This window comes from Mesocricetus auratus, unplaced genomic scaffold, assembly GCF_017639785.1.
Source record: "Mesocricetus auratus isolate SY011 unplaced genomic scaffold, BCM_Maur_2.0 Super-Scaffold_100004, whole genome shotgun sequence".
In the NCBI taxonomy this organism is placed as follows: Eukaryota; Metazoa; Chordata; class Mammalia; order Rodentia; family Cricetidae; genus Mesocricetus; species Mesocricetus auratus.
The window spans coordinates 43,236,535-43,250,124 of NW_024429189.1; the positions used below are offsets into that span (position 1 = coordinate 43,236,535).

At 50.5% G+C, this 13,590-nt stretch overlaps 1 protein-coding gene and 1 long non-coding RNA gene across 2 annotated transcripts in view; both read right to left on the bottom strand.

The window, feature by feature from the left end:
* Positions 1 to 1,371, bottom strand: part of LOC121140185 — a 4,091-nt gene extending 2,720 nt beyond the window's left edge. The window contains exon 1 of the long non-coding RNA XR_005876992.1: positions 1,079 to 1,371. This is a non-coding gene — a long non-coding RNA (uncharacterized LOC121140185). The remainder of the gene's footprint in view (positions 1 to 1,078) is intronic.
* Positions 1,372 to 2,462: 1,091 nt separating this feature from the next.
* On the bottom strand, positions 2,463 to 6,042 carry Evx2 (even-skipped homeobox 2). The gene is made up of 3 exons (XM_040744885.1): positions 5,616 to 6,042; positions 4,446 to 4,723; positions 2,463 to 3,182 (listed from the first exon to the last, which is right to left on the bottom strand). The coding sequence occupies exons 1-3, from the start codon at positions 6,040 to 6,042 to the stop codon at positions 2,463 to 2,465; spliced, it is 1,425 nt and encodes a 474-aa protein (XP_040600819.1).
* Between the last annotated feature and the right edge of the window lie 7,548 nt (positions 6,043 to 13,590).

The window sequence follows — 13,590 nt, forward strand, 5'->3', positions numbered from 1 at the left end:
ACAGTGAGTTCATACAGCCAGCAATATTTAAAGCACAAAGACTTTATTTACAGTTTTATCTTATTATAATAGCCAGATCCAATGGACCTAACATAAGATGAATTTGTGTTCATTTTACCAACCAGCGTTCTCATCAGTCATATATATTTGGGAGGGGGGATGTAAACATTATTGCCTAAAGTACCTTATATACATCTGGTAGCTGATCATAACAAAGAGCTTTAACAATCTAGAACGGTAAAGCTGATAAAAGGGTAGCATATTTTGGTTTATTTTATTTAGTCTTAAATTATATATTAATATTTTCATGTAAACTTAGTGAATATGAGCTGGTATAATCATTATTTTACATAAGTAGTCTCATCTCTTTAGAATAAAAAAGGAAGTTTAGATCATTGTTATTTCCTTGGGAAGTTCTCTAATATTTTATGGGATCATAATACATAACAGGAGTTTTGAAATACTGCTTCCCCTTGGAATCTTTCCCACTTGATAAAAATAATTTCTCCTGGAAAAAATTAATTATTTCAACATACAATGAAAAATCTGTCCTCGGGAATTGAAATGTTAAAATCCAGTGTCTTTAAAAATAACAAAAAATATGCCAGGAAAGGAATTTGAAATAAATCGCATAAAATGTGCCAATGTGTATATATGGATGTGTATGTCTCTTATATATGTATTTAAGAGCACGAATATATATATGCATATACATAAATATACATATATATACACATACACACGCAGGTTGCATACACACATATACCCACTTTGCTGGGCCTAAACATGCAAGTTATTTTAGGGCTTCAACTCTTCAGAAAAATCTCATTATGTGAGGAGCGAAGTGGCTCTGCGGGGAGCATTATGGAAATATCTGGGCTTGATTTAATGAGGCTGTTCACATTGGTGGAATATCAACTTAACAGAGAAAAGTCTACCCAGGGCGTCCAAGTTACCAAAATGAAAATTGGCAATTGAGATGATAAGAACGTGGTTTTCTTCTGCGAAATCACTTCAGGTAACAGAGATAACATTAAATAACATACATTCTATGCACCAAGAACAATGTTTTATGTACCGAGTCTCTTATCCGTCTCTCCTAATGACTTCCCTTAGCGGGTTGTTAGTGTTTGACAGCAGGTCTCCGTGCGGGGAACTTTTCTCCAATTCCACATTCAAAGGAGGTCCATCAGAGAGCATGATTGGCAATTTTCGTCATAATCTGCACATTATTAGCATCAAAATTGACGTGGCAGTTAACACTGGTGGGTTTTGATGTACCTTTCTTCAAGTTCAAGGAAACCCCCCCTGTAGCCAGGGTTGGCAGAGCAGGTCTCAGCAACCCAGCGGTGGCTTTTGCAGAGAAGGCAATAGACATGCGTGAGAAATATGCCAAGGACCACTTTACCCGAGGAAAAGGGAAACACGGAGAGAAGGGGTCGAGAGGAACACAGAGTTCGAACTCATAAAAGTGTCCAAGGAAAGCCTTAGGATAATATCATATATCTAGAGATTCAAGTATTTCCCAGATCGAGTGGAACTCGACAGTTGGAAAACTGAGATGAAAAGCCCCTCTCCCCACCAACTACAATGCTCTACCAGTGCGGCCCTCGCCTTCTCTCGGTTTCCCTTTTATTTCTTCCCTGGCCTGGCTGTGGCAACCTCGTTACTCATTACATTTTGCATATAAGTATGCAAAGAAAAAACCGTTCCATTTCCTAAGCGCTGAAACCAAAGACTAAAAGGGAACTGTAAGTGGCCGGGAGAGAAGAAAGCGTGATCGCCACCGCTTCCCACCTCGGCTTTGTCCTTTTGGAGAAGACCGCCGCAGCTCTGCGCGCTGCGAAAGACATCACGCATGCATTCTCCGTCTGCTTTGTGGCTTCTCACACTTCACCCCCCTGCTCCCCTCGGACAAAAGCCCCTAGCAAGCTGAGACTGAGAAAATCTGCCTTTCCCTTCTCCCCGTCGTTTAAAGACAAAAAGAGCAACCGCGTCAATCTGGGCGGCGATGCTCCCTCGCCCACCGTACTAGCACACAGCTCTCCTGGTCGCGGTGTCCCCTTGCTTCTAGCCACTCCCCCGGGTGACTCGGCCCCCCCGGGGGGTGATCAGCCGGTGCTGGACACCCTGGAGTGTGACTGGCCTTGGGGAGTTGTCTTCCCGGAGACCAAGGCCTCCACACAGGCAGGAAGCGGGGCCTACGAAGCGGGAACCACGTTTGGAAGGCGTAGGGCTGGGGGTGGGGGAACAGCTAGGTTGGAGATACAAAAATAGAGATCATTTTGGGGGCACCCCTCCAGGCCTTTGCGCCAGCTCCCCTCCCCCCAACTCGGGCAGATTTCTTTCGCCCTCCGGTGCCCCGGGGCGCCCCCTAGCGGCAGCCCTAGCCGAGGGCCAAGCGGAGGTCCCCCGAGGGGACGCACGCCTAGAGGCAGGCGCGGCCCCTGGCGGCGGCGTAGTTATCTGGTGAGCGGCGCCTCGTCCCTCTGGTCGGGCGGGCTGACGGCGGTCTTGCTGAGCACCGCGGCCGAGTAGGGCAAGAAGCCGCTCTCGGAGCGCGGCGCCGCGGCGCTGCAGCCAAAGTCCGAGCCGCCCGCCGTCCCGGCTCCCCCGCCGCCGCCGCCGCCGCCGCCGCCGCCCCGGGAGCCCAGCGCTGCTGCTGCTGCGGCGGCGGCGGCGGCTGCAGACTGGCTGCTGTGGCAACTGAGGCACGAGCAGGGCGCCGAGCTGCCGCTGGGGGGCGCCCCGGCCGCCGCCGCCGAGGAGGCCGCCGCCGCCGCCGCAGCCGCCGCCGCAGCCGCCGACGCCGCGCTGTTGAGCCCCGCGGCGGCGGCGGCGGGCGCCTGGTAGAGCCCGGGGTGGCGGAAGCTGCAGAGTAGCTCGGGCCGCGAGTAGGGATGCGAGAGCGCGCGGAAGGTGTCCAGAGGACGGATGGAAGTGGCGAAGGGCGACGACGCCGCCGCCGCCGCTCCCGAGGCTGCGGCCGCCGCGGCCGCCGCGGTGACGCCCACGTGCGGGTAGTAGTGCAGCGGCACGTGCGAGTGGAAAGGGTACGGGAGGCTTCCGGTGGCCGCCGCGTGCGTCATCATGTAGGTGTAGAAGCTGGGGTCCGCCGGATGAGGCCACGACATGGCCAGGCGCTGCCGTTTGTCCTTCATGCGCCGATTCTGGAACCACACCTGCGGGGACAGTCGCGCCACCGCCGGGGTTAGGGAGCGCTGGCGATCTCCAGCCCCGGCCCAGGGCCTCCAAAGCCTTCCCGGGGCCCAGAGTCGCCTGGCCTACTGGTCGGGCTCAATCCCGCTGCTCTCCCGCATGGGACGGGGTGCACAGAAACCGGCGGGCCTCCTAGGGCACCTACCCTCCGCAGCCGGAGGAGTCTCCTCTCCTGTGTTAGGTGCAGCCCCTCGGGTTCTGGCTCTACACTTGCTGCTTTTTTCTCTCTCTCTCATCACAAACCAACCTTTTATCTCCCACCCACCGGTGCCCAGCCTCACTGAACACGGGTCTGTCAATCCCAGGATTTGCACGGGGATTCCGGGCAGCCTTTGAAGAGAGGCTGTCTCCAGTTTTTCTGAGAGGTAGTGGCTCCAGGTTTGAGCCCTCCGAGCTGCAAGGGCCGTTCCCTAGGGGTATGGGCCCGATTAGGGTATTGAAAGGATGATTTTGTTGGAAGCATTTGCTTTAAATGAGTGGCAAAAAGCTATGTGCCCAGAACCTGGAAAGGGAACGTTTCTACTCCTCCTAGCATAGTATCTAATAAAGACATCATGGGTCACAACTCTAAATGCAAGAAAGCCCGAGCATACTGGAGGACTTCTATATCGGTCTCTTCTTTTGCTAGACAGCTGAACACTCCGTGAAGTGCTCACCAAGCCTGCCTAGTTCCCAACCATCTTTTCTGGATGCAAAATAAAATTAAAAATAATAATATATAATTTCGTTGTTTCCCGTTGCCCAAAAGAAAATTTCTTTAGAAAACTACGTGCTCAATGCAATCGATTTTTTAAATACTACAACCCTTCAGGTACTAACGTTTTGCGTTAGAAATAAATCTCCAAAATCAGGAGCGAATGAAAGGCTTCACCTCGGATTTGTGCCAGAGGAACAAAAAGCAGGCCGCCTTGCCGCTTAGAGCAAAGTGGAAGTTTGGGCATAGGCGAGGAGATACCTGGAAAACCGTTGGGCAGAATTGAGCAGGGAGAGGGTTCGGTCAGAAGCGTGGGCCTCGTGATTCAGAACGCATTCTCGGATTAGCCAGGCCTGCCAACCGATTGGGGTTCCGCATACAAGAAATAAATAAGCCTACTCCTTCGGTGGAAAACCCCGGTGGACTCTCACAGCTAACTCTTGCCACCCAGAAAAGGAGGAAAGGGGGGAAAGAAACACATCAACCAGGTGCCCCGAGGGAGGCCTGGGCAGACATGCGCCAGAATCTGTACCTTGATGGTGGTTTCGGGCAGGTTGAGTGCCGCGGCCAGCTCGCACCGACGAGGCCGAGACACGTAATTCTCCCGGTAGAACTCTTTCTCCAGGCGTGCGATCTGTTCCCGGGTGAATGCCGTCCGGTACCGCCGCACCTGATCCGCGCCGGAGCCGGAGCCGGAGCCACCCAAAGCCGCACCCCCGCTGCTGCCGCCGCCGCCTCCATGCAGACTGCCGAGGCCCGAGCCGGAGGCCGACGTCGTGGTACCTGCGACTGAGCCGCTCTCCGCGTACCCTAACAAGCAAACGATCCACAATGCCGCATAAGTAGCTGTAGGACCTAAGGACCCTGAGCTGGGGTTGCTAACTGGTGGCAAAAGGGCTTTCGGGAAGCAAAGTCGCTGTCAGAATTGATGGGGGTCTGTCAGTCTTACAAATTGCTGCCGTTAATGGAATCAGTGAAGTTTGGGGAGCCCTTCCTAACCAATAATAGAAACGGAATTTAAGAGGTTGTTCTTTTTCCAGTAATTAGAAAATTTCCACTCGGTAGGAAAACTGACCGAGGAAAAATCCCTACTTCGAACGCAGTTTGAGAAGCTGTGGGTTTGACATGGTCTGGAAACCACAGGACGGCCTCCAACCTTCCTTTGACAGCCTTTGGGTTTGAAATATCTTAAGACTGTTAAAGCATGCACAGCTCAAACCCGAGCCAGTGATGGGGGAGGGGGTGTCTACTTCTCAACTCTTTTTCTGCCGCCGATTTAAGCGGTTGTACAGAGGTGTGGAGCCAGACTGTCTCAGATTTATCCAGAGGAGTCCCCCCTCCACCCGGCCCTGGGGGCTCCAGAGGCAGCAGAGTTCGGAACCCCTGCCCAGGGCACCCTTCCCCAAGAGCAAGCGGGCAACTGTGTCGCCTCGCCAGCGGGAAGATTTGCTCCCACTCAGGCAGTAGCCGGGGCGGGCGAGGAGGCCCGGCTCCGTAGGCTCCACAGGCCCGGGCTGGGTTGGGAAGCTCATAGAACAGAGCTAGAGGGTACGGTCCCCAGCATGCATCCCTCCCTGGCCCCTGCCAGCCCTGGGCAGCACTCTAGTTGCGAGACCGAGACCCGCCAAGGTGTGGGAAGCACTGGCGGGGCCCGCGAGGGAGCTCCGAGGACGGGGCTGGAGTCCACCGGCTGCCCGGTTACCTTTGGCATTGTTTTCCTTGAGCGGCGCGGCGCCCAGGCCGCTGGGGGAGCGCAGTGCCGAGCAGCCCACCTCCACGTCGCTGCTCATGTCGGCCTCGGTGGCCGCCTCTGAATAATGACCAGGCTTCTTGCGGCTCTCGGTGGCAGAGGCGATTTCGGAGGAGACGGTGCTTTCGCTGCTCGGGTGCTGCAGGTTGAACAGGGTGTCTATTTCGAATTTGCCCTTGGCGGGGAGGTCTCCCAGAGCGCCGTGCAGGGGAGCGGACGGCAGGCGCGGACTGAGGCGAGCCGGGTGCTGCGAATTTTCCAAGGCCTCCAGCACAGCACTGCCAGATGAATCGGACAAATTGGAGAACCTCTTGCTAGCAGAAGGGCTATGGAGCCCTCTCTCCATCAGAATCATCTCTTTTCTTATTCTTTCCATCATCTCAGCTTTCTAAAAAAAAAAATGTCACAGTGGCCTGGCTGTCCCGTCTTAATGATGGGCTGCGCCTAGAGCTGATTCTCATTCAGCCCCAGCAAGCCGCCGCTCTAAATATTATTATCTCTTTTGGAGGGAGGCAGAAAAATTGTGGGATGCCAGAGCGAGGGAATGACTGGTCAAAATGACCCATACATCCTTCTGAGTCGGAGATGTCATTCATCAAAAAGTAGCGCCCGCTCGTCATTAAGGTACGAATGACGCCGTTGGAATAATCATTTATTGTAACAGGTTTATAAGCAAATAAATACACGCTCCTGTCAGTGGGTAATGAAGGCGACTTCAGAGCAGACAAATAGATCCAGGTAGGAGACGAGAAGACACGAGGAGTGAGGAAGAAGGCTCCAGTCCTTTGCCCGCTCCCAGCCAGTTCTGCTCGCCCGGGGGTTTGGCCTCGGGGGTGAAATTGACAGTCTGATTAATAGAGCACTCCGCAGCACATTTCCCCCTTCATTTAGGGGCATCATTAGGCTCTCAGTTTGCTGGGTTGCCCCTTAGGTCCTAATCATGCAGCGCCTTCCTCGTTTTTTTTTTTGCACGGACACAGATAACGTGTTAAATAATAGATAATGCTTTGATTTTCCAGAGTAGATCCTTGGGAAGTTTTTTTGTTTTGTTTTGTTTTAACATTTACAAGCTGGGGGCGTAAGGGGGCGGGTAAGGGGGAGGATACAGGAAGAGCTGCGTAAGAAGACCTGTGCCCGCTCCTGTCAGGATTACTTATCTTTCTGTTTTAAGAATCAAATATTAATAATAATAAGTAATTTATTTAACAAATAGGCCTCTGAGTTCTTTCTCTCCTTACTTCTTCCTTAGTCTGGATGCTCCCGAGAGAGAGAGAGAGAGAGAGAGAGAGAGAGAGAGAGAGAGAGAGAGAGAGAGAGAGAGAGAGAGAGAGAGAATATCTTGTAGAATTTTTTGAATGCTTTCGTGCTAACGTGGCTGGGGAGGTACATAAGACCCTACCTCCAAACGGAAATCATTACACCATCTCTGATTTTTCTACCACTGTTTTCAGACTGAACTCGAAGACCCTAGATTTTCAGTTTATAGTCCAGCTGATGGATAAGCTTTTCCTCACCCTCGCGTTTTCCCCTAGGGGAGGGAAATGAACTAGATTGTTTTGATGGCAGAATTCGACAGCTAACTTTAAACACAATCGTGATTTACCGCGTCATAGAGGATGCTCCCAATCCACTTTTTTTTTAATTGCCAGCTTGCCCTGACCCTTCTCAAATAGAGGTATTTGTGGCAAAGTAACTGGGTTTGGGGTCCAAGTGGAGGGGAAAGAGTCTCCTGCCGCCCTCTTCCTCCCCACTTTGATCTTCACCCACCTCCCGGTCCTCCCGCTTCTCCACCCTCGCCCCTTACCTGTGGCCCCTGGTGTTCCTGGTGCTGGGTGGAGGCACAGGGAGTCTCCGACCAGCCTTGCCTCTTCTCCTTCCCGCCCGAGGCTGGAGGCTGAGCCTCTTGGCGATAACTTTGATAGTCATAATGACGCCGGTGGCAACCATTTTAAGGAAGATCAATCTTCACTCAAATCCGCTCATCTCCTCCCGCGCCTGCGCCCCACCCTGCCCGACTCCGGTGCATCCTTGTTCACCGGCTGCCCCTGAGGCAGAGATTCGCCCGCACTGGCGAGGTGCACAGAGGACAGGGACAGTACTCAGTGGTCCAGCGTGTGAGCTTCCGAAGCAGCCTGAAGGGCCTGGCAATCCGGACGCCGGTCTCGGGTTTTGCATCCCAGTCACAACACCAACTCAGACCCTAACCTGAGCCCCCTCCTTCCCTCTTCGGGACACACCCAGCACATTGGGGTGTGTTAAGGGGCAAACCCCTGATCTAATTGCCCATCTGTCGGTTGGCGCTTTCCTTTTAACCTTGGACCCGTTGGGGGCGCGTCAGGAATGTAAGGGGAGGTGAGGTGTGAATTATATTTATATACATGTGTACACATATATAGTCAATGCCAAAAGTTTCTCTCCTCTCCCCCTTGGCGCCAACTTATTTCTACAAGCAAGCTTTGCTGAGAGAGAAAAATCCCACCTCTTTAAAGTCATAAGCGGAGAGCTGGGTAGGCTCGAAGGCTAAGAATTGTCTGGTGGGCTATGGCCGAAGGCTAAGAATTGTCTGGTGGGCTATGGCCTCCATTTGAGAACTTGACCCAGCATCCACCTTTACCCGTGTCCCAGAGGCTGTCCCACCCTAGTGGTTACCCAGCTCCTGGCTACTCTATTCGCTGTGCTGTTCTGCTGTTGGCTCGATAGGAGCCCAGCCCTGCGGTCACCCCCACCTGCTTCTCGGACAGGATGCCCAGTTCCACCGGTCCTGGCAGTCACTGCTTCAGTGGGAGGGACGGTCCTTCTACCCAATCCTTGCGTGCCCCAGGGACTATAAGAGACTCTTTGGTCTAGGCTAGGCTCCGTGGGGGGCCAAGACCGGGGCAGCAAGTGGTCGCTCAGCCTGGGCGGAAATCCGCGGATGCCTTTATTGCTGTCATTTGGCGCCCCCGTCTGTTTTCCTCGCGGTTTCAGCCGCTATGAGCTGCTTTTCAGTGCGGACGCCTCGGCGGCCTAGGAAGATGATCCACTTCCTCTGCCGCCCGTGGGCCTTCCATTTCTTTCCTTCTCCTAGCTGCCTCTGGTTCCAAAGCTGGCCAAGCCCGAGCTCAGAAAACGGGAAACACCCCGTTTCTCCGCGACTCCTTCATTCCTTAGTGGATTTGAGGTTATTTTGCACCTTTTAAGTAATACTGATATCGCATTTCTAGAATGTTTGTTGCAAGTACACTTGAAAACCATCCCAGTGAAAGACATCCGTAACTTCACACTGCATGTAGCAGACAGTAACAATTCACAGTGACTAGAAACTGTCCTAGTTTTCAGCCTTTGGTGTCTTCAAAGTACCCAGCACCAAAGTTCAGGGCCGCTCAATTACACAAGAACCTAGTCTATTCCCATAGGGATTTTTACGATGGGGGAGTGAGGTGACATGCAGGAAAAACTGTCTCCTTGTTATCCAAGAAGCACGGTTTTGCTGGAAAGAATGACATAAGCGAAAGACAGCACCTTTTTCTTTTGCTCCCTTCCTTCCTTTCTTCCTTCCTCCCCTCCCTCCCTCCTTTTTTTCTTTCCTGTCTTTCTTCCCCCCCTGGGGTGGAGTTAGGCCTCCAAACTAAGTATTTGTTTCTTGTAAGCAGATGGTCCCCCAGGTGAAGTGTTAAACATTTGGCCTGTGATTTCGGGTAAAAATTTTGTGTCAGACTTGCACAGGGATGGGTCTAGAATAAAGCCAGAGCTGCAACGGAGCCGCACTGTGCGGTGGTCTGCGGTGTCTGAGCCAGCCTTCCGGGTGGAAGGCACCATGGGTACAAACCACCAGTTCTCAACCTGATGTGAGTCTCAGGCTCACCGAGTGCTGGGACTGCGGGAGGTGCTGTAACGGAGAGCAGGCCCCTCCAGGCCTGGCATGCTCTCTTTAGGCTGAGAGCAGTCCTCACGACCAGGTTCCCATTTATAGGCGAGAGTGTTGGAGTAAGCAAGCCTGCCTTCTCTAGGCGACTTCTTGTACCCACGAAGGCACAAGCCTCTGGCACTCTGTCTCACCTGGATCGGCCCAGGCGCCTCAGTTTCCTTTCTCCCCTCCACCTGAGATCCCAGGCTACCCTAGGACGGTTGTAGGTGAGGGCTTGGGTGGGTACTTTCTTCCTGGACCCTGAGGCTGCTGAGACTCGCCGCCTGCCTGGTGTTTACGTGCCAGCAGACGAGACCCAAGAACTTGCAGAGACATCTAGCGCCAGGCGCGGGGAATTGCGGGCTCCTTTCAGGGATCCGGAACCCCACCACTGGCATCCTTTGCCAGCCTCTCCCTCTCGGCTCCTCCTACATATTTAGGCGTTTTCCAACCCTTCGCCCACTCTGCCTGGCTGATACCCATAACGTGGATTGCCCATAGAGAATGTGGTGAATGATGTGAAACAGTAATAAGCTTCAATAAGCTTCTATTTGGACTCACCTCTGACAGTAAGCATTTAACCAGTTAGAAGAGTGTTGCTATAAACTCACACTTTCAAAATGTGAGACAAAACAGCAAATTGCAATCCTCATTTTTGTTTAGAAAGAAAGGAGGAAATTATTCGGTCCTCCAGCTCTGGTCCTATCTTTCCATAGCCTCCTCCCCAATAAAGCTTAGTATTTCTTTGGAAGGGAAGGCTGCCCCTGTTTCCTATCATCCAAGGTGAGGAGTTCTCACCTGCTCAAAAAAGGGCATGCTGTCCTGTGAGAGGCAACCTTGGAATTTTAAAGAATCACACGGTATATGGAAACGGTCTTTGTTGTTGCATGAGATTTTCCTTTAATAGAGGTTAATTTTGTTGCTAAACCCAAAAGGATTCCACCTCGAAATATAGATAGATAATGCCCCAAACATAAGATTCCATTTTCTGACTATTAGTTACTAAACCCCCTTTCTACACCAGACTTTGCTGTTGTTGTTGTTTGGGTCTTAATTCATACTTTGTTTGTTTGTTCTTTTGGTGTTTTTCTTTCTCCAGCCTGAGTGAAGTTGGTTATTAGCTGGAGAGGGAAAATAAGTCCCAGAGCCAGCAGACAGACATGGTTAAGAACACAAAGCAGCCAGTTCTACTCAACTGAAGCTTTTGCTTCCAAATTGGGACTTTTTCCACTGAATCTTTGGCTTCTCAAAAGTTAATTAACAGGGTATCCTGTATTTCCTGGTTGTGACCATCAAGGTAAATACTTTCAAAGGAATCTCCCACAACACCATTCTGACAGGACCCTGCTGTCATCCTGGTTGTAACAGGCAGCAATTATGTGGTTAAGTGAGCTCATTGCTATCTTGGCAAGTAGGACACTTCAACTCACGTAAACGCTAGCCTGTATCCATCCCCAGACAGATCTTGTAAGATCTACAAGAAAGAACAGAGGATATGACTCTAGCACTGATTCAATTCTCTAAAGGGATTCTCAAAATTCCCTCTTCAGAGGGGAAAAAGGAGCAAGAGAAGGAGAGAGAGGAGTGCAGGTGTACTTTGAGCAATGGAGGACATCGTGGGTTTTTTCACCAAAATCAGGAAACATCAAAAAAAATCACACAACAGTGGGTAAGTATTTGGAGAATCTTTATCATTGCAAAACTCTTTTGCTTAACAAAACCTGTTTCTTTTGTTAAGATTTCACTGTGATATACCCTGTGCTCTTGGGCATCTGAAGAAAATGATTATAAGCCTGACATAGTGGCCCATGCCTGTAATCCCACCCCTTTGGAATTTGAGCTAGTATGGGTTTCAGAGTGTGTCTGTTTCTCAAATTTTAGAGGAGAAAAAGGGAGGGGTTACAGTGAAATTTCAACTTGAATGCAATCTGGACACAAGATACACAAGCTAAATGAAAGCATTTCTTCCCATTCAACCTCAATCCTCTCCATACCTGCCTATCATCTTGTAAGCCTATGGGTCTTATTAGCTCATATATAAGGCAATCCTGGCATTGCCCAGTAGTAAACCTCAGCACCATGGCCCAATAGCAGTAACTTCCCTGGGGTGCTGGGACTTAGGGCTCTACCTACGGGGCCTCTTGGAGCACTAACCTGCTCCTCCTACATGCCTAAGATTCAACTTTGTTGAAGTCACAGAGAAACCAGGGATAGTAAAGGCCAAATGCATTAATCAAAACTTCCTTCATTTCTGAATAACCTTTGAAATCAGCAGAGGAACCCCAAGTTCTACAAGGGCACCACTGAGCCATATTGAGAGTTTTCAACCTGAGCATTAATCTCAAGTCCCCTCCCAGTCAAGTACAACTTATTTTTTTTCCGCTTGAAAAAGTAAACCAAGGTTAATGTGTGAACTGGAATCACAGAACGTGACAAATTCTTGTTTTGTGTTTTACTTTTATTTTCTTTGTTTCAAATATATAATGTTTAATGTGTTAGTCTGATAAAAAATATGGTACTAAAGGTCAGAGAGCACAAATCCACTAAAAGACTGGATTTTAGGGAACCACAAGTTTGTTGGTTCCAGTTATTTCTGTTTATTTTGTTTTGTTTTTTAAAATATTTCAGCAAGTGTTTGAACCATGGCGGGGGAGCTCCCATGTTGTTCTCTTTCTGGGTAACAGAAAGGAAAACCAGGGAAAGTAAAACATCTCATTGTTAATCTTTTTCGAAAACTTAGCAACTTCACTACCTGCCCCTTTAAAATGCAACCCAGCTACCGCTGCTAACTTTTGCCGGCTCTCAAGTAATCAAAATTATCCCGATCAACAAATGGCTATTCATCACATTCTACAAAGCCCCGGAGAGACTCTTCTCACTTGAATTTGACCATGAACCTGTCTAGGACTTTTAAAAATCAAACAAATTTTCTTACCTCTCTCTTCTAGTACCTCTCTCATAACTTTCCCCCCTTTATTTGAGCCTTTTATGGTTACTGTGTTTTTTTGTGTCAACACTCTCAACGCCATCAGCCCACCCTGCAAGGCCAGACCAGACCAGGCCCAGGAAGAACTTACTCGCTCTTTCTCCACTTTCTTCTTTCTCAGAGCCTATTTTCGATCAGAGGGCAACGGTGCTGGGTGACAAGCTGGCCTCGGAACCACAGGTTTAGAGGAGTGGTTTTCTTAAGAGATAAACTGGCTCACTTGGAGGCTCTTACACTCACCCAGCACTCCTGACTCACCAAGTCTAGTATCGCTCCCAGGACATCTAGATTCAACTCGGGCCACACAGGGAGGGGCGACCCATAAATTGCTAAAATCTCAGGATAGCTATGCTGGGACTCTGGGACAGAAGAAAGACTAGAGCTGTCATATCTAATACTCTAGAAGATATACAGCCAAAACTGGAGATTTGCTCCTCGGGTGCTGCCTCAAGAGTCTACCCTATCCCTGTGAAGTCGGACCTAGACGTTCTGGATGGCTTCTATCACCAGCCCCGACTTTACTTTGGGTGGGGGGAGGTTATTCTTTTAACTTGGCACACTCAATTCTCCGCAGTTGGCAGCCTGGAAAAGGAAGCGAAACAAAGGTCCCCGGGAAAGTGAAGTTTTCAATTAATTGGTATGAGTAACGGGCGGGGGTGGGTGGGTGGTGGCTGCAAAATGCTAGAGGCCAGTAGGTTGTGGGCACGGCGCAGAAGATTCGTGGCGGTCTGCTGAGTGGCTTTCTCCTCCCGCTCTCGTCAAGGAGTCTCTCTGCCGCTCCGGGAAGAAGCAAGCCAGACAGTGACTCCCGTGATGAGAGAAGAAAAGTTGTGCACTGACTGTCAAGCTTTCCGCTCTGGGGTGAGTCGTAAGTCTCTGATGCGCCCCAGGGGTGTTTCGAGAGTATTTTGTGGGCCAGTGATGTCTGTATAGGAAGGATCTGCTCCGACTGATTGGACTATGTGTAGAATGTTTTTTACCCGTTAGGTATGTTCAAGGTAAGAAAAATGAGCTGTCTCGAACTTGAGGTGTAGAAGAAGAACAAGGAAAGACTG